This window comes from Gekko japonicus, unplaced genomic scaffold (assembly GCF_001447785.1).
Source record: "Gekko japonicus isolate JY-2015 unplaced genomic scaffold, Gekko_japonicus_V1.1 scaffold1806, whole genome shotgun sequence".
NCBI lineage: Eukaryota > Metazoa > Chordata > Lepidosauria > Squamata > Gekkonidae > Gekko > Gekko japonicus.
Window position 1 is genome coordinate 284,372 of NW_015176506.1, and position 20,903 is coordinate 305,274.

The 20,903-nt window shown below is 43.1% G+C and overlaps 1 protein-coding gene across 3 annotated transcripts; it reads left to right on the forward strand.

Moving 5' to 3' along the window:
- The first annotated feature begins 772 nt into the window (after positions 1 to 772).
- Positions 773 to 20,667, forward strand: SYT13 (synaptotagmin 13). 3 transcript variants are annotated; one of them, XM_015427331.1, is made up of 7 exons: positions 773 to 955; positions 9,470 to 9,689; positions 10,489 to 10,623; positions 10,963 to 10,974; positions 11,135 to 11,424; positions 18,812 to 18,941; positions 20,363 to 20,667. In XM_015427331.1, exons 1-7 carry the CDS (start codon positions 773 to 775, stop codon positions 20,665 to 20,667), a joined length of 1,275 nt encoding a protein of 424 aa, XP_015282817.1. The 3 variants fall into 3 exon arrangements, with proteins under 3 accessions (XP_015282817.1, XP_015282816.1, XP_015282818.1); XM_015427330.1 differs by lacking the exon at positions 10,963 to 10,974 and having other exon boundaries at positions 11,111 to 11,424; XM_015427332.1 differs by lacking the exon at positions 10,963 to 10,974 and having other exon boundaries at positions 11,129 to 11,424.
- Positions 20,668 to 20,903: the final 236 nt, after the last annotated feature.

Consider the following 20,903-nt stretch of genomic DNA (forward strand, 5'->3'; position numbering starts at 1 on the left):
CTGCCAAGGCCCTCCCTGGCCCCAGGCAGGCAGGGGTGGGGAGAGGCGGGGAGGAAGCAACTTACCCTCCCTCTTCTCCTGCCTCCTCCTGGCTGAATGAGGGCTGGAAGCAGGGCGGCCAAAAGCAGGGGGCGGGGCTTCGTCATGTGCCCCGCCCCCCTGCACCTCACCCGGGCGTTCCCCCCCCCGAAATGACCTCTGTCTCTAGGTAAAAGGAAGGCATCTGAACCCAGCTGTCAGCTAGGCAAATTACTGTAAAATTTTAGCATGAATTTTTCGGAATTGAAAAAAAGCTACCCCAGCTAGGGAGTATTAAAAACACCTAGCAGCAAGCCCCTCCCAAAGGGGTCACTTACCGGTTTGGATCACTTTCTGTGAGTTGGCTAGCCTGGCCCACCCCTTTTTGCTGACGTCTGACTCCTCTATCGCACATTAGACTTTTCCCGATGGAGTCAGGGAATGAGCTTCAATGAAAGCTGCCTGCTTGCAGTCTTAAAGGGACTGCAGGCATTAGAACAAATACTTTTTTTGCTCCTGCTTGTTTTTCCTGGAGTATCAAGCTAGGAACACCACCAGGAAGAATGGGGAGGTTATATGATTGCCTTAGAAAGCAAGAGCAAGCCATTAGTCTCTCGTGAATCACTTTTCTCTAGGAACTGCCAGAGAGAATCTATTGCACTCTTCCAAAGAGGCTGACACCAGGCTGAATTCTGCAAAGAGATGAATGAGAATCCTGCTGCTTGAACAAAGTTGTGGCTCGTAGTCGGAGACAATGGTTTTGTCTGTCCCAGTGATTGCTCTGGGAGCTACCCTGGGGACTGCTACCAGCATCCTTGCTTTATGCGGGCTGACCTGCTTGTGCAAATGTAAGCGACCTGGAAAAGGACCCTCAGACAAGGAATTGGACCTGGACGCTGAAAATGCCAAACCCAGAATTCTGCAGACAGTCCAGCAGGTAAAACACATTGTTGAATTCACTCTGCTATTCTTCCCTTGATTCAGAGGCACAGTGCATGATAATGTGATTTATAGCTATGCTTGTAAGGCTGCAGGATACAGGAAGGTTTCACGGCAAAAAAGAGACAGAAGGAGAAGAAGGGGGCTCAGGTGGCTTGTGGGATTCTCAAAGCAACAGCCAGCTTTTGTTTTTATTAACGATAAAGCCAGTGATGGCAAAGACAGGGGGGAATCACCATCTGTCTGGGTGGTCTGACCAGCTTCATTTGCATACAACCAAAGCTTGGACTTCAGGCAGAGAAAAAAAATCAAAACATGGTAATTGCATCTGAATATTTTATAATACCCATTGATCGTTCCACCTGCATGCATGTATGCTTTTGCCGGATAGGAAAAGCGTTCTAGATGTTTAAACCTGTCATATTATATATGGAATGTTAAATGATGGAAATGTGTGAGACATATCAAGATGTGTTTAGAGAGATTTCAAGACAAGTCAGTAACATCGATAGAAGCCAAATGATGACAAACATACTGACAATGGTGGTAAGTCTACTATTGTCCCATCTTGTGAGCTGAACTCCAGTGCCAGAGTACAATTTCAGCTATTGCCAGATATTCTTGAAGAATCTCAGTATTTGGATGCATAATGAATTAGAATTAAATAGCCATATAAACCATGACAGAAAATGAGGACAGACTATTAGTATTGGGAGCTGGACCTTAAAGATAAGTGTTCAGATTCTCTCCCAGTCACTGACTTGTTAAACAGGTATGGGCGAATAATTCAGTCTTGGTTGCTGATCAGAACAATTCATGTTCACAGCCTATTTCACAGGCCATTGAAGAATGCTTTAGAAGTAAATAATACCTTGCAACCTTAGGTATTCTGAATATAGAGCTCTAACAGTACAATCTTATGCAGAGTTTCATCCTTTGAAACCCATTGACTTCAAAGGACTTAGAATGGTGTAGCTCTGATTAAAATTGCACTGTTAGTTACTTCTAAGTTTCTAAAGGGATTTCTGCCTGAATAAATAGAATTTCTGAACCTGCCCTCCGGTTGACAATAAACTCCTATTGTGAGACATAATGCTTTGTGGTTGCAATGATATATTGTTTTTGTTGCTGTTGCTGTTGGTTATGTCCTTGCTCATAAGCATGTGATACCATTTTTACTACTTTCTAATGACTTATTTTTGCCAGATGTCCCTGAATGTAGAACAAGGCTATGATGTTGACTAGGCACAAAGCTCTGCAGTTCTAGCAACAACACAAGCATACAAGATTAGCCTTGATGAGATCTGTTCATTCTTCATGTTCATAGATATGTTTATGACTATAGGATCATTTTTCCTGTTCCAAGTCCTGCCCAAGTGTTCATATACCATGTCCCTGAAAACTTGTTATTATTATCCTTGTAACTCACCAACCAAGGAATTCAGAGAGACATTTCAGGTCCACAACACCTTTGTGAATAAGGTTAAGTTGAGCAAAAATGTCTTGCAAAGCTTACTCTCCCCTTGATCTTCAAAGCTGTGTGGAGGAGCTGAACCTGGATTACCCATATCAGAATGCCCATGTTATAGCCATTCTGTCAAATCCACAGTTAACAGCTGCAGACTTCCATGCCTTACCTTGACCTTCTTGTCTGCACAAGTCTTCAGTGACCTGGGGAAAGGGAGGAGCAAGTCCTGTACTTTACAGGACTTTTTAAAAGGCAGGGGTATCATTCAGTCATAAAGCAAGTGCTTTGCGTGCGGAAGATCCCAGGTTCAGTCTTTGGTAACTCCAGTTAAAAAGGGGTTCCTAGCAGGCCTTGGGAAAAGCTCTGTCCCACCCTGGAGAGATGCTGCTAGCAGGGGTAGACCACACTAGCTCAATGGTCTATGATTGCTTTTTATGTCCACCATCCCATTATCTTCAGCAAAACGTAAGCAGCCTGACAGCCCTAATATTCAGAACTTTTCATGTTCAAAGCGCTTTACAATTTCACATCCTCAGAAGACTACTGTGAGACAGATTACTTACAAAAGCCCATGAACTACTGTCCTTTTTAAATGGAACCCAGAAAGTAGCAGAATCACCACTATTTCCTATCCTCTTTGAACCATTCTGTTGTGTTTGTGGTTAGGGACAATGTCTGTGCCTTCCAATCTGTTGTATGCTTTAGAGGAAAATTCCCACTGAATTCTAGGAAGTTTGTTCCTCAGAAGTGTCCATAAAGTTGCAACCTTATTTCTAGATCAAGCCACTGCCTTCATGCTACCTGGCACATTTTAAAGTAGTCTAATTACATTCCATCTTTAATCTCGATTTTACTCTTTTGTCTTTCATGACATGAGTGGCACAAGAGATCTGTCTGTGATGCTACATCTGCAGTAGCTTTCAGTCTGTCACTGAAGGCGGGAGACAATTTCTCTGCGTGGTTCTGATATTTTCTCTTAGAATAAATAACACTTCTGTTTTGCACAGAACAAACCTTCCTCCCAAATGTTTGTTTTAGAATCTGAGTCTCCAGTTGTGTGGGAGGTACACTTCATCCATTTCTGTTTTTATCAGCTCCTCCACCCGTCACTTACATTCTAGCTGTCCTCCATCAGTGGAAAAATAACATTATTTGGAACACACATTCTCAGGCTTGTCAATATTTGGGACTCAGAGAGTCTGACAGAGGAAAAACTATACTGTAAAACAAATTGTTGGTTTTGCATTTTTATTTTGAAAAGAGCCTGGCTTACAATGAGAAGGTTTTATTCTGTCAGCTGATGTTTGTTCAGTCTAGCATACAATTTCCTCATTTTTTCTAGTCCCAGAGAAGAGAGCAGAAGGGCTACTTAATGCCCTATAGATTGATAGACTCCCTTATATTTTATACCTTAAGTACAGATCTTTTACATAAGTGACATTTCCATTCCCAAAAGAAGGAGGCTTTCTTTTAAAATCTTCAGCTGTCACTATTTGGGAAGGAAAGCTTGCAGCAGGCACAATAAAGATAAGTAGATGCCGCTAAAGAAGGGGTGGATTGGTCCCCACAGTGCTTCCGTATGGCTCTCAAGGGGGTTGTCAGTTGTTATACATTAATGCATTGCCTAGTGGAGTGTCTGGTATTTGGTAAGAAATTATAGCAATAATAATAGTTAATATTTGTGTAGTGATTTTCAGTTCAAAATTATCCCAGTTCTGTTTGCATGATATAAGATATACAGTGCAAACATGGAGAAATACACTGATGTCCAATAAGACCAAAACATATATCTGGGCATTTATACTGTTGTTTGCAGACACCAATGTGTAGAATGTGGGGACTTTGGCAATTTATACCAGCCCATTTATACTAACAATTGAAATTACACCAGAAATGGGTTATAACCAACTTTGTGATTAGATCTAAAAAAAGACAATTAAGAAAATGAACCTGTTTTTATGTGTAATATTATGTGGGACATTTTATTGTCTGCAGGCATCCATGACTTCTTTTACAATTTGCAAAAGATGCTATTATTAACAATAAATTTGAATGCACACTTTTGCCAAATCACACTTGTTGACAACAAATCACAGAGATCAAAAGAGTCATCAGAATCTTAAGCCAGACTCAAAGGGCTGTAAGCATGCAGCAAGGATGACCTGGAGAGAGGGACTGCCAAGGTAACATCTAGAGAAAGAATTCAGGTATCTTACATGGATATATCCATGGATGCAAGCTGAGCACCCAGTTCAGATGCTGTATTAGATGTGGGATGATTGACCAGTGCTTCCTGCTTGAAGATTAGAACCATCTCTGAGGGAGCTCTGAGAGTTGCTTTCTACGGCCCCTGCCACATGGGGTGGAAAGGGACGGGCTGAAGCTCAGCTTCTGAAAGCAGCACCAAAAGAAACACGCCGCGGCGGGATCACATTGATCCCCTGAGCCACGGCGCATTCCCTCCCCGGCACGATCAGATGCCGGGGGAAGCGATGGAGGGGAACGGGAGACTGCCGAACTGCGCATGTCTGAGCATGCGCAGTTCAGGCAGGAGCCAGGGATGCGCCGGCAGAAAGACAGGCCGGCGATCCCACAGCCGGCGTTGATGCGGCCGTCGTGGATGAACCACCTCAGTAGGTGGTTCATTTTTGATGCGTTTTTTCGGAGGAAGGGCCGGATCAGGGATGGGTGTGCAACGCTGCCCAGATGTTGCAGTGGGATCGCGCCCGTTTGCTCCGGCCCCGATCCGGCCCACTCCCAGCCCAAAACCCCTCGTGTGGACAGGGCCTACGGCTGTTTTCTAGGCACAGGGAAGTGCAAGAGTGGTGGAACTGGTGAGAAATCTTACCTGATTTCTTTCCAAAAAGCAATGAAAAGAAACTGTATCTGATCATAGATAGACAAGAGAAAAACAAATGTCACAGAATCATATAAACAAATGGGTTTGATTTAGGAGATGACTCCAATAAACAACAATCACAAAGGATTGTAAATTGATGCCTACTGTCATTCTCTATTCCCTGTCAGATACATTAGAGAGGATGGCCAACCTAAGGCATGGGTATTCCAGATGATGCAGGCAATGGGAGTTTGTGGTATTCCATAGATTATATGCAGCACCGATTCCAGAAACACATCAACTACTGCTCAAATGATGTCATTCCTATATATACTTAAGATATATACTTAATGCCTAATGAAGGTTGAACTGATTCTTCTGGAAATCAGACCTGCAGTTTGGATGGTCATGCATTAAAGGCCTCTGTATGCTCTAGATTAGTAATCCTTAACATAACACCCATGGGCACCATGATGCTACTACTGTGTTTGCTGATGCTTATTTGCTTCTTCCTTAAAACACCTCTTCTCCAAAGCAAAGAGTGAAACCTGGCTTTCCTTTGCTAATTTGGGCAGAAGGTGATTCAGAAGCCCCCAGGATGAATAAACTCTGGGTCAGCAAGGTGCCCATCAGAAATCATTGCCACTCTCATAGAAGAATGCTTGATTTTGATCCTACCAATACCCCCACACCTCACCCAGATAGTGGGCAATTTGTGCTGACACTCACTACCCTTCTCAACATTCCAAAAGTGACCAGAGCCTTAACGGGGTCTGCTCTAGGCCTATTTCTCTTCTGAAACCTGGGTTCTATTACAATCCAGGGATTGTTTTTGATTGCTGCGACTCCTGTTAATTTTTACTTGTCAAGTATGACAGGACTGATCTGAGCTCTCTATGTGCTATATAACCCAGCCCTGCCACTGGGGCAGTGTGTATCCCTGTTCCTGAATCATGATCTAATGAATGATTCTTACTGATGCTCAGGAGATCTTTGCTCAGCTTACAACACAACTGTGTAAATACATTTCTGGTAAAAGTAGTTCTTGCATCATGACTGCACCAGCATGATAGAACATACTCTGCACTGGGATGAAGTTAGGATCTGCAATCTGTTGCCTCAGGGCAATTGCTTATAGGGCTGAGTCACACAGATTAATAGATAAAAGAGCAGAATATACCAGTAGATGGACCGTAGATTGTACAACCATATGTTGTGTCTTTTAGTAAGGTGCAGACAATAGCCTAATGTATTTGCTTATATATTTTACTGAAAATATTTGTCCCCTGTCTTTCAGCCTGACAGGACACCCAAGGCTGCTTAGTTTGTTTCTGTTCTCATTACTAGGGTGTTCTCAGTCTTTTAAAAAAAAATTCTTTTGGCATACCTTAATGCCATATCTTGGGGATCACGTCTCCTGAGTGGATATGCAGATTGGTGCTCAAATGACCTGGTTCCAAAGCATGCTTCTTGCATGGCTCTGCCTACATGTATTATTAACGAGACAGCAAAGCTTAATGAAACCCATTCATTACAGTTAGGAAGATGTTCTCATTCTCTCTGTTTAAGCTTGAAATAGAATTTCCTAGCACTTACTGTGACTTCAATAAGAGAGCAATGTCCATATTTCCAGAACTTGTCATGTTAAGTGGTCTGAAAGAATGGGAGAAAATTGATTAATGTCATTTGGAGCTCCTGCTTTGATTGGTTTTTATCAGTTTTGTTAAAGGCTCTCACATTTAGAGATGGACTATCCAAAGGAAGCATAACCTTCTATATCCAGAAGCCGGTAAATCTCTGAGTATTAGTGCTGGGAGGTAACGCTGGAGAAAGTCTTGGCCCTTATGCCGTTAGGTAGCCACAGTGTGTAACAGGATGGTGGACTAGATGGATGACTGCTTTGATCCAGCATGGCCCTTCCTATTTTCTTATCCCCTCTTTCCAACCCTTCTCTACATGGACAGAGAGTGCCAATTGAGTACTCCTCCCACAGCACGTAAATATTTATGCAGACAGGGTTTTCAGTGCAAATGGGAAGCCATTTTCCTCATTCACTAAATACAACATCAAGGATGTTAGGTATGCCTGTGCTCCATTAAGCTCTTAAGTATGATTTATACTGCCGTGTAATACAATAATTTGCTTGGGCTATTTTATCTCTGGCATTTGTTTGCTTCATTAAAAATTTCTTCTGTAAAAAAATTGGGGTTTTTTAAAGGACTCAGCAAGATTCAGGCACCTGTGGACTGTACTCATTGTAGTGATGGTCAAAGCTTATGACTAATGGTGCATCAATTAATTTTCTTAATTTCTGCAAGTTTTTGTTTCTGTAGAGGTCTTTTCTTCCCAGCCCAGGGACATCAAAACATGTGTGGGCTTTGCCTATCTGTTGTAGAGCACATCCAAATGTACACGGCTTGAGTAAACCTGTGGTTGATCTGCTTTCAACCCATTTTGACACAACTGACTGTGAGGAATTGAGCTTGAGGAACCCATTTTTTTGGTTTGCGAGCCAGAGGCTCTGTGTTCATTGGCTTGAGGACTAGCCAATCATGAAGCTGATTTTTTAAAGAGGCCAAAAAAATCACAAATGTCTGAGTAACCCTGCAAGATGTCTGATTTTTTTTTTGGGGGGGGGGGGCCTTCTGGGGACAGAGAACATAAAGGGCATCATGCTTCCTCTACCCAGATTTAACCTCACAACAATCCCATGAGATGTGTTAAATTGCAAGATAATGATAGCTCAAAGTCACGCAGTGAGCTTCATGGCAGACTCTCTGTGGTCCTAATCTGATGCTCATCATTGCACTGGTTACCTGTGTACTGGTGGGCCCAAGTCAAGGCACCATTTTTCATCTTTAGAGCCCTATACAGTCTTAGATGTGTAAAGGACTGTCTCTGACTGTATCAACTTGAGCATAAATAGAAGTTGGGCAGCAAGCCTTGGTCACTATGGCAGCAAGGCATAGGAACTGTATTCAGTGGCCAGTAGCCTTTGGGTGCCTGGCCTGTGGAGGTGAGGAACTTGTCTTCTTTGAAACTTTATAAAGGATGCAAAATGTCTCTCATCTAATTTTTAAGAACTTGTTTGGCAGATCTGATCATTTTTTTGTAATCAAAAGTGATTTTTTAAAAAATACACAGTCTGCATCTATGGTTTATGTTAGACAAAATAAAAACTAAGCTCATTTTAGGAATCTACGTAACAAGTAACATCCTCAGAAATCTTCAAAGAAGTGTCACCAGTTAAAGACATATGAGGAACAAATCTGCTATCATCCATTTGTTGTTGTTTTTAAATCTACTGATGTTGATGTTTTATGTAAAATGTATCCAGGTGAACAGACCCTTATTTATTTCTGGGGAGGCTTGAACAAGCTTGAGGATATATCACAGAGAAAAATATGACAGCCAATGTGATGTAGTGGTTATAGTATTAGACTAGTTCTGGGGACACCCAGGTTCACACAACCTGTTCAACTATAGAATACTGGGTGAATTTGGGCTAGTCATTCTTTCAGCCTAGCCTACCTCACAGGGTTTTTGTGATGATAAATGGAAAAGAAGTAAACCATATAAACAGCACTAAGTTCTTTGGAAGAAGGATAGGATTAAAATGCAATATAAACACCACATAGTGACTTTTCCTTATCATTTTACTGTACTATAGTTTTCCTGTGTTCATAACCTTCCCCACTAGCAGATGCAGAGAAGAATGTAGAAGGCACTGAAGTATCTGCCCAAATGGTTTACAATCCAGGTAACAGACAGAAAGATACAAAGGGAAGAGAGCTAGTGCAGCATAGAGGCTTAGAGACTAAGCTGTGATCCAGGAGGTCATTGTGTTAAATTTAATCTCAGCTGCAAAGCCCTAGGCGACCTTAGGCGAGCTGCTTTCTCTTTCCATCTCAGTTCCCAACAGCAGTATGAGGTATGGATCAGTAGCAGAGGATATGCTCTCCTTGTAGAAGGTCCCAGGTTCAATCACTAGCAAACAGAAGTTCTCAGGAAACAGCTGGGCTGTTGGAAAAGAGTTTTCTGTGCCAGTGTTAGACAGAAGATAAACTTCTTTGATTGCTGAAGCATTTTGTCAGTGATGTGTTAGTCTTACTAAGCATATTCTATACTGAAGAAGCCCATCTTTATCCTTGTGAGAAATTCTAGCTTAACACAATAAGTATAATGTTATGGGTTCTTTGTTTCAGTTCAATGTTGAGAAGACTGCAGAACCTGTACAGCCAAGGACAATCCTAAAGTTTCCCCACATCTATGGCCCAAGGCCAGTCGTGACTTCTTCAGAAATTGTTAACTACACTGATTACACCCTGAAGACAACAGAAGAGATAACCAAGGGGAAACCAGCTGCTCTAGATGAGAAAAGGATAAACATACGAGTCAATGAAGAGTTAGTTCTCCCTCAAAATGGTATGCAGCTTGCCAAGCCATATATCGTTGCTTCCTATTAAAATCAGTGATTGCACTGAATTTTCTTTTTGGCTAATCCCAGCATAAATGTGTTCAACTGGGAAGGTAACAAACCTTACTGTTGTTTAAATGTAGGTGAGGGGTTAACACAGTATCAGTCAATATCAAGCCTTTTAAAAGTATCTGCTGTTGATACTTGAAGCCTCGAGCAAATTCTCTGTGTAATTGGTCACATCAGAACACATTTCCTCCTGATGGTTCATCACCCTTATTGATTTCTAACCACACCCTTAGCCACCCTTCTAACAGCGCTATCTATTCTAGTGACAATAACAATTGTTATGTCATCTTGGGGATTTTCCAGCAGGCACAGTGATGCTTCAGCTTAGTTTACATGTAAATTTATTTTTAACCTGAAATATAATTTTCCAGCTTCTTCAGGGCACAATGCCAATAATCCAGCTACTTGGTGCTGAACCAAAGAAGAAAGTACTAAAATGTTTCAAGATGTACTGGGAGAGGATGTTACCGTAAAAATGTCCTTTTGTTTGGAAATAGTATGTTTGGACCTGAATTATAAACTTAATAATAATTCTATTTATCCCAGAGTCTTGCACAAATCTGAGGCAGAATTCTTAGTACCATCCATAGGAAGGCTGCTCCAAAATATTGGTCTCACTGTTGAAGATGGAACTGTATTTAACCATAGTGAAGAGCAAAAATAAAACAGTGAAGCCAAATAATGCATTTGGGTGAAGTATGAAATCCTTTCTTATTAACACAATGGTGTGAATTGCAGGTGGAATGAAGGATGTGTGTGTCACTGAACGTCTGAGTCCTGAGACAGCTGCTGGTGGCAACCAGGTCCCACAGATTCACTATTCTCTTGGCTATGACCGAGAGAAAAATGTGCTGTGTGTGGCTTCCCTTGAAGGTAAGGAGTCCCTATGTCCTTGCATGTTATTGATCTTAGTAACTTTTCATATGAAAAGCACAAACTGTTTCTGACTCAGGTTCGCTATTACAGGAGACTGATTGAGGCTGGGAAAGGATGTCATGACTAACAGTGCCATCCTAAACCAAGTTACACCCTCCTAAACTCACTGGTTTCAATGGACTGCTTAGAATGCCATTGTAAAATACTTAGTTCATCCAGGATTTAAATCTAAGTCCTCAAGATTCAAGTTTACCCCAGTTCCATTGGTTCCCTACAGATAATGAAATCTCCAAGCCACTGAAAAACCCTAGAAATGTGAATGCCACCAAGCAGTAGTAATTACAAACAGTTTCCAAAATGATCACTCTACAATCTACATCTACCTCTTTTGTAAAGGTGTACATCTTTTTTTAGTTAAATCAGCATTTTTGGCACTGCAGCCTTTTCTAGTCTTATGGCTTTCATTCTATTCCTTGTCTTACAGTTATATATGAATTGACAGCAGGAGACCAGAACAATGGCTGTGACTACTATGTCCTGGGCACTTTGGCGAGTGGGTGTGGCATGAGGGAGGCCCAGACTGTGCTGAAAAAGAAGCAGTCCCACATCACCTGGGAGGAAGCTCTGCTGTTCCCATTCAAGGAGGAGGAGCTATCTGAGGGCGTGCTGACACTCACCTTGAGAAACTGTGACAAGTTTTCCAGGCACAGCATTATTGGGGAAATTAAACCAAGTCTGGCAAACGTGGGGGAGCCATACGGAACAGTGCACTGGGAGAAGCTGAAAGCACCTGACAAGGTATTTGATCAGTGACATTCAGTAAGACTTTATTGAAACAAATTACATTTGTAGGATAGGGGAGGAGAATGTGCTGGGTGTAGGATGTGATAGGGGATGTGATAGGGGAGGAGAATGTGCTGGGTCAGTGAGAGACCGTTCGTAGTCCAAAGTTTGGTTTCTGTTAATGGAAGACACTTCCTTCAATGAAACAGAACTTTCTGCTTCCTCCCTCCTGCTGACGTTCATTGAATCCCCCCAGTAGTCCTTGTCCTCCAGGTGCAGCATTTGGAGGAGACTGGGCGGCAGTGGGAAGAGGGAGGCAGGAAAAATTAATCCCACTGTTGGAAGTGTCTGCTATTAATGAGAAAATTAGTCTGGATTAGGGATGGGCACAAACCGGGGGAATGGTGGTTCATGGTTTGTTTGATTACACGAACCACAAAATTTCAAAAAAAACCCCATTTTCTGAACCACTTCATGGTTTGTTTGGTTAATGAGTTCAGGAGGTGGTTAGAGATGCCAAACTCACAGGAAGTGTTCAGCAGGCTCTTCTCCATGTGCCATCCAGGTCTGGCAAAGATTGGATTTGGGATGTCTGTGTTATAGTGCCCCCAAAGCAGGTGCCCCCAGGAAGGCTCAGCTCTAGCCTCCCCTTAAATTAGCCACACAGCAAGCAATTCTTCCTAACTCTCACATGATGACTAACTCCTCTCTCTTCCTGCTGCAAAGTGAAAGCAGCTGAGTCAAGGTGTGGTGTATACAAGTCCACCCCCAGCTTTGCCTAGGGATTGATTGGATCAGCACCTGGCTGTCTGGAGAACGAACTGCTCTAACGAACCAAATGAACCTCCACAGAAAAAAGGCAGTTTGTTTTTTGATTTGGGAACAATGTGACCTGACAAACCTGTTTGAAACAAACGGTGAGTGGGCCTGGTTGATGCTCAAACTGCGGTTTGTTTCTCGGTTCATGTCCATCCCTAGTCTGGATCCAACTAGTCAAGCTCTTAGGCTAATTGAAATGTTGACTTTGCATTCCTAAATTAGAGATACTCCTTTAAAAGGACATAATTAGTAAAGGCATTTATATTAAGCACTTTGTGAAAAAGAGGGTTGATAGTTAACAGAAGGAAGGGAGTTCAGTAGATGCTAACACATTGCCTTGTTGTATGTTATTTATTTGCAAAAAAATTGTCCTGCCTTTCTATCCTTACAAGGGCCACCCAGCCAGCTAACAATTTTAAACATATATGATAAAACCACATTAAAACCAGTTACCAACACATAATTAAAACAATTAAAAACAGATTTTTAAAAAGCATACAAAACATAAAAACAGAACTGGAATGTTTGCCCTGAGTGTTGTAAACCACCCTGAGCCTGCCCATGCAGGGAGGGTGGAATATAAATCGAAATAAATAAATAAATTTGCTAGGAAGAACATTTATTAAAACATTAGTTATAATTCATCCTGACAAGTTTTCAACTCAGCTCATTTCCATTCCCTCATCCTTTTAGTGCTCTTTAGAAGTGTGGAAAAATATGTTCTTGCCCATTCCACCCTTTTATTAGTGTAACATGTGTCAATCAGTTGTCCAAACTATTCTTTTAAGTCTGCTTGCCTGTTGAAATGCTTTGTTCCCCTTCTGCTCTCATGACAGTGTTTGCTTGCCCCGGCCTTTTCCTTTCCTTTCCTGCCATGGGCCTTTTTCCCAGCAGAAAATGAAGGCTTATGTGGGCAGCAGGATAGTGTTACTGTTTTTTCTTCCCAGCCTTGGGGCAGAAACCTAAGCAAAAGCTTGGGGCACCGGGATGGGCAGGGCTTGGGGTGTCTATCAACCATCTATTCAATCATCATCAACTGAAACAAAAACAACAAACTAATGAGCCAGAGCTAATGGCTAAATGAAACAGAAGGATAGTGGCACCTTAAAGACTAACAAAAAGTATATTCCAGCATAATCTTTCACAAATCAGGAGCTCACTTCTCAGATGCTATGAAGTGCTATGAAGGAGAGGGGCTGTGGCTCAGCAGCAGAGCATTGGCTTGTCATGAAGAAAGTCCCAGGTTCAGGCCCTGGCATCTCCAACTAAAAGGCTCACATAGTACGTGATGTGAAAGGCCTCCACCTGAGACACTGGAGAAACACTAGCAGTCAGAATGGGCAATACTGACATCGATAGACCAATGTGAGGGTCACCCAGGGTTCATCAGGGGCTGGGAGGATGGAAGGATTCCAGGGTCAGGAGGCTGGTGAGACACTTCTGCTGAACCTCAGACACCTGGGGTAGGTTGGTTACCTCACCGACCCCAGCCTACCTGGCACTTATTACTGAGTCCCTGGTTGGGGTAGTTTGGGTGGACCCCCGTCTCTCTCTCTCGCCTTCTCAGACCTTGGAGCTGCCCTTCCTCCTCCCCCCCCTTCACCATCTCTCGCATTCCATAAGTGCCAGGTGTCATCCTTCTTGGTCAGTGTTTCTTCTCCCCTTATTAAACCTCCATTCACCTGTCTCTGCCTCATCCTCCTGACTTCAGAGGAGTTTGGCCATGGGATGGATTCGCTCTTCAATCCCATCTGTACGCACCCACCCAGCTTCTTCCTTATCGGGCCATCATTGCTGAGGATGCTTTCCGGGTCCCCCACCCAATCCCCCCTTGGTGGTTGGTGTTCTCTGGGCTGGTCTGGGAGGTAAGAGACTGGGGGGCCCAGGAAACCCTCTAAGGGGCTTGTCTTCAGGTACCCTCCTGAATGTGGGAACCCCTGTGTTCCTGTTCCTGGTGCAGGCCCTGGACTCATCCCTCTGGTAGGGATTCTTGAGGGGTGAGGAGGGCCCCTGCTTCCTCTTGCATGTTGGTACTCAAGAGTTCTTCTCTCTGGGCCAAGGGAGAAGGAGGTAGGAGGGGCTGGGGCTGCCCCCTCCCAACAACCACGAATTCATACTGGTCCACCCAGTACTGGCATACATGTTCTTAGCATTCATACTTTCCCATTATTCTTATAATTCAAAAGCTTCTATAAACTCAGTGGGTGAAATTTTGTTTTTCTTTGCTTGCATGACATGAATAAATCCATCTTTATAGTTCACAGCATACAAATTTATCACCTTATATGACAGAGATGAATTATACATGGAAGCAGTGCATCAAAGTCATGAAATGAGCTACAAACAGAATTTTAAAAATGGGGCATTCAAAAATGCAACAAATAGATAGTGTAAAGGTGCCTAAATTGCTTCTCTCTGGGGTGCCATTTTTTTCCTCGGGCCAACCCTGGCCCTGGGAGACCACACATCATATAGTCATGGGCTGCATGGGCTGCCTCTCCTGGCAAGAAGGGGCCTGTAGCAACAGCAGAATATAGAGTTAGATGACTTCCAGGGTGCTCTTTCCATTTCTTAAAAAGAGGTTTGTGATAGCCAGGACAAGATGCCCCCCCCACACACACACTCTGGGGCAAATTACTATTCATCCCAGGACTAGGAGTTAGCAGGTGGCCAGTTTCACCACTGGAAACAGATGGCATCTGTCAGTTCAGCAGATGGTCTCTGGGAACATAAAATACCAAGAATGCCAAGAAACTGTCTGTGCGTAGTAACTACTGCAGATAATATCCAATTATATTGAGAGGTTGACAGCAACAGTGTTCTTCAGTACGCTCGGCCTTCCTCACAGCCACCCACATAGAGACGACAAGGATGAAATTCTTTTTCCATTCTGAAAGGAGCAGGTAAACAGGCTCAAGTGGTGCCCCAGTTTTTGCTGTGGAAGATATGCAGTAAAAGCTGGGTCTGCGTCACAGGGAGCCTGAGAGAACCAGCCATTAGTCAGAGAACTTCAACACAAGTCCTAAATCATTCATCAAGAGCTAGAGGAGGAGAGAATGAGCAGGCATGATCAGAGAGAGAGAGAGAGAGAGAGAGGAGTTGCTTTTGTCAGCATCTTTCCAAAAACGAGGTTCTTTGGATTGGTTTAAAGCTGACCATGTCCCTGCAACATTATGGACTGAAGAGCAGGAGGGGAGACAGGCTTGTTGTCTTTGTAGTTTGTCCCTAGAGGTGAGCTCACAGCTAGTCTAAGAAAGCCATTCATTTCTGGTGCAGACACAGAGTGATGCTTGCCATATTATGTAAACTGCAAACATCATAGAGCAGAAGAGCTCCCACATTCTTTCCTGCTGGCTTATTAATAATAAAAGCATAGTTCAGGGATGTCAAACTCATTTGTTATGAGGGCCAGATCTGACATAAATAAGACCTTTTGGGGCTGGGCCATATGTGTCATAAAATGTAATGCCAGCTAACAGAGATATAAACTTTATAAAAGACACAGACAAACACAATTAAAGATCTTTTAAACTTTAAATAAAACATGCTTAAAACACTAGCACTCTTGCAGTATTTTGTTTATTTAACAGTCTCTGATAACTGACACCTCTTGCTCTGAATTATTGCATCAAAACGTCTGTGCTGTAACAATCTTGAGTATGCTGTTCAGGTGTGTATCTGTAAGTTGTAAGCCTACTTTTGATTTATTGACAGTCATTACAGAAATCTTATGCTCGGTGTTCTGAGCCTAGGACCCAGGGGAAAACATGGAGTGGCTGGGCATTGCAACTTTTTGTACATAAGTTGCTTCATGTGCTGGTCAAGAACATGAGAAGGCATCCTGACATAGACAGAGGGCTGTTTGTTTGTCTACAAAACTATGTACAACTTCCTACAAAGAAAATGTGCTGGGTGAACTTGGTCTGGATACACACTCTCAGCCTAATCCACCTTACTGGCTCGTTGTTATTCCTCCTCTAAAATAGTTCACATTGCTTTCTTACTGAGAAAGACTGGATCATAAGGGCATGAATACAGTGAAAATGGGGAAGGAATCAAGTTGCACCCAGGGGAGCCCTGGCATAAAGAGCCCAACAAAACACACACACACTGCAGCAAGGCACACAAAAGCTCATACCTTGAACAAAACTTCATTGGTCTTAAAGGTGCCCGGTACTTCTCCCATGTGATTGAGACAGCCCAGCAAAGCAAGCTCTCCCTCGTTCCGTCTCTCCCTCTCTCCCTTCAGGGAGGAGCCTCAGCCAGTGGAAGGAAAGAAAGACTTCCCTTTGTCTCCTGTATATGATAGAGGCAGCCTGGCCAGGAAGCCAGCTCTAGCTGGTTCCCTCCCTCCCCCTGGAAGGAAGAGGGGGAGGAGCCTCAGCCAGTGCTTTACCACACCCTTTCAGTCGCACAGGGGAGGCTTGCCTATCTATCTCTCCTGTGCGCTTGAGAGAGTCTGGTAAAGCAAGCTGAGATGCAGCAACAGCAGCAGAACTGGAAAAGGAACCAGGAAACAACCAGGGCCTTGTGGGCCAGATTGGAGCCCTCTGAGAGCCTGATCTGGGCCATGGGCTGCATGTTTGACACCCCTGGTATAGTTGATGTGTTGTTACATCCAAATGCTACTGACTCTGTGATGTGATGCAGATTCATTAGTTGAAATTGAGTTGTACAAGGGTGGCTTAACCATAAGACATGCAACCGTCTTAGCCAGCATATTTTGGGTGCCATGGGCTGGTACATAATGGGGGGGGGGGGGGAGGGAGAGAGATCTGAGTCATTGGACACAATCCATTGTAAAGTTAACCTGCACAAGCTTCTCTGGAAGGAATGGGAGTGTCCTGAGCATTATTTCAATGACATTTGTGCAGGAGTACATTCTGGTGGGTGGTGCTGCAGAAGTAGTGGAGAAGATGCTATTTGGACTTCCCACATCAGGAACCAAGTCAATTGGTTTGGTCTTGACCTTAAGTCAATATGATCTGTAACATCCTTTTCAGAGTTTAATGCAACTGGACTCCACAGCATTGATGGAAAAGTGAAGCACAGAATAGACAGCGTGGCAAATCCATCTCTCCTCACTTGACTTAGGCGAGGTTTCCCTCAGGCATTTTGGCACATCACTACCCCACTCCTGCCAGACCCCAAAGCCCCTGGTCCTGGACTCAACCAATCCTCTCTGATTGTTTGATAGGATGCTTAGGGCATTTATTTCTGGTTTTGTGTTATCTGGCTGCTTTTTTAGAAGGTTAGATACTCTAAACTGCAAGTGACCATGACATATCATGCATTATTTCATCCTTCCCTATCCTTTTTTGACAGTTTCTTGAAGCTTAGTTCTCTTTTTCCCAATTAATATAAAATCATTCTTTTAATGATATGAAACAAAGCTCTCCAGAGCATTCAATCAGTTCTGAATAATGCCTTCCATCTCCTGCTTCAACAAAAGCATTACTCCCTACAGAGATATTTTAGACAGCTGCTGAGAGGTGAGATTTGGTAGGCAGTTGTGACAGGTCTGGGAAATATGGGCATGTGAGCAGCATTTAGTCCTTGAGCTGAAGTCATGGGGGGGGGAAACTAATCAATGATTCTTTTTCTCGGAGCTTTTTGTTCATTTAGAGTTTCCTTGGAGATATTTCCATGGCTAGGATTTTTTAAAGTGAAGTATTTGAGTTATTCCAGGCAGATACTGTTATTATTGACAGCTAATAATAGTTAGAAAATTCATTTCTGTCTCTCATTTGAAAATCTCACAAACTTGAATTTTTCTGAACCATCCAGCTGAGTAATCCTTAAGGTAAAATGTCTGGAATCCATCTTATCCCCATATGAGAAGGAGAATGTTTGCCTACTGAGACTATTTCTAGCCCATCTATCCAAAACCCTTGCCCAAGGCAGCTATGGGGGGGGGGGGGGGGGGGTTATCTCCTTATCTAAGCAACTGATCAGTCCAAGTAAAAGCCCCTTTGTTGAACATCAGCACACAGTGACCCTTCTGGCATAGTTGGTTCAATTTGTAGTAAACCTGGATTTCTGCAACAAGATTAAGGGAGCATATAATTGTATTTTCTTCTGTTCCCTTTTCTGTCCCAGTTCCTTTCTGTTCCTTTTAAACATACATGTGTTCTTTCTTCCCCCTTCTACCCATCCTCCCTCTACTTCCACCAGTTGACTCCTGTTCCTTTCAGGACACAATGTTGATTTCCAAGGAGGAAAAAAATATCTGTTATCAGATTATTCTGGGATATATGCAGAGGGTCAGGTAAAATGAATAAGATAAGCACCATGCCAGAGATATCAGGTTTGTAAGGTCAATTATTAAGGGGTGACAGGGAATATTAGAAAAATCAATAGCACCATTGGGAGGGGGGAAGTGTTCATTCAAAAGCCTGCAGCAGCTCAGAGGCGTTAAAGAATTTGCTCTCAAACATGGCCAGGAACTCAAAGCAAAGAATGAACATAAAATGGGTGGGGGGTAACAGGCTAGATCTCCCCCACTCAAGCCTGCCACAATTCTTCAGTTGTTTCATTTGCATAGATGAAAATGAACTTTCCATTCCTTTCTTATTTGTCTCAGGAGCCTGATACAGGCTACGGAGAAGTTCTCCTTTCTATCAGCTACTTACCTGCAGCAAATCGGCTCCTTGTGGTACTCATAAAAGCCAAGAATCTTCATTCCAAACAGCTGAAAGAGCTTCTTGGGAAGGGTGAGTGAAAAATAGAACATGGGCATAGGCTGAATGTTGCAAACCAGTGTAAGCTGTGAGTTAAAATGTTTTTGGTTCCTCTCTCTCTTCAGCCATCCAAGGGGGCCTTAGACAAGCCCAGAGCCATAGCCAGCATTCTGTGCTAGGTAGAACTGCCCTGTTTCCAAGTGGAGCTTCAAAGATACAAGAAAATCAACAGAAATACCCTGTTGCCACATCTCCACAGAGCAAGGCGCATTGCAATGTTTCCCATTTGTCAGCATACCCACTTAAAACACCTTCCTTTAACTTCCTTAAATTAACTCTTTAAAGCACCCTCCTGTGTTCACATGTGGTAAGAATTACTGACAATGAATATGAAGTGGTTTGAACACTGAATGCTGTTATTCATCTGTTGCCTTTCATTAAAGCATAGGGTAGTGGTGGAAAGGGCCATCAAGTGACAGCCAGCTTATGGTGACCCCATAGGGTTTTCTAGGCAAGAGATGTTCAGAGGTGGTTTGCCATTGCTTGCCTCTGCATAGCAACCCTACACTTCCTTGGTGGTCTCCCATCCAAGTATTAACCAGGGATGACCCTGCTTAGCTTCCCGGATCTAATGAGATTGGGCTAGCCTGATCCATTCAGGTCAGGGCAGATAATGCCTATACATATGTACTTATTTGTTCCTCCTAACACAGCATAAGCTCAGGGTGATTTTATTTATATGATCACCCAAAGCAAGTGAACTGGTTGTAGTTTTTATAGCACCAAACATTGGCTAGCAAATTTCAAGTCAGGAGGGCTGTAGCTTAGTGGGAAAGCACCTGCTTTGCTCGCAGAAGGTCCCATGTTCAATCCCGTGCATGTTTTTATATCCAGTACAATTTGTGTGTGTGTGATTATATGTAATAGATAAAAGTACTTGCCATAGTAATATATGCTATATGTATGCTAAAGCAATAGCTCTTAATTTCATATCTTACACCCCACCAATCACTCTGTCAAAGAACCTGGGCCCTGCCATGACAGAAACAACAGCAAAACTCTTCCCAAGAAAAACATGTATATGTTTACAGACATTTTGTTATTCTATTTAGCATTTACATTAAGCTTTAAGGACATACAAAAAATGCAGTAGCATTGTTGGAATTAAATTTTATTGCTATGGCTTTAAGGGATGATCCCTGGCAGGTAGGTCTGGCTGCAGATGGCTCGTCACACTTGCAGGTGGACATGGTGGTGGAGAGAGAGTGAATGCTTAGTGATTGTTATGAAAACTCTGTATCCTACTACTTCTGCATCACACTGGTGGCACTTGCACCAGTGGCTGAGCTGCTGTGCTAGAATATGTTCGTATTTACCCATAACCATGAAGACTTTAGGCAGGTAGGCAGAAAGGGCAGACAATAAATGATCAAATGTCATCCCTGTCCCTGCAGATATATCTGTGAAAGTGATTCTGAAGCACGAGTCCCTGAAGCTGAAAAAGAAGCAAACAAAGCGTGCCAAGCACAAGATCAACCCAGTCTGGAATGAGATGATTATGTTTGAGGTGCCCCATGATCTGCTGTGTGCCTCCAGTGTGGAGCTGGAGATGCTAAGCCAGGATGGTGATGGGCAGAGCCACTTACTAGGCAAGTGCAGTCTTGGCTTGCATGCCACTGGCACAGAGAAGAACCACTGGGAAGAGATGCTGAGGAATCCCAGGAGGCAGATAGCTATGTGGCATCAACTTCATATGTAGCGATGGTGGTAGAAATGGAGCTTAACCCATGGCCTGTGGACTGGCCTCATGGCATCCTGGGGGAATGGGTCCATCCACAACATGATCAAGCACAATGTTTGTCTTACTGGTGTTTTCCTTTAATATTTCCTGCTTTAAAAACATTCTGGGAATGTGTTGCATAAAGAGACCAGTCCTTCACTGATTGATACATGGTAAGGAGCAGTTTGTTTATCATCTGCCTTAGGCCTTTTCTC

Coding starts and splice junctions, on each gene's coding strand:
- SYT13 (XM_015427330.1), top strand. CDS start 773: ATGGTTTTGTCTGTCCCAGTGATTGCTCTGGGAGCTACCCTGGGGACT. Junction 10,624..11,110: donor GTGTGTGGCTTCCCTTGAAG/GTAAGGAGTCCC, acceptor CTTGTCTTACAG/TTATATATGAATTGACAGCA. Junction 18,942..20,362: donor GAAAGAGCTTCTTGGGAAGG/GTGAGTGAAAAA, acceptor CTGTCCCTGCAG/ATATATCTGTGAAAGTGATT.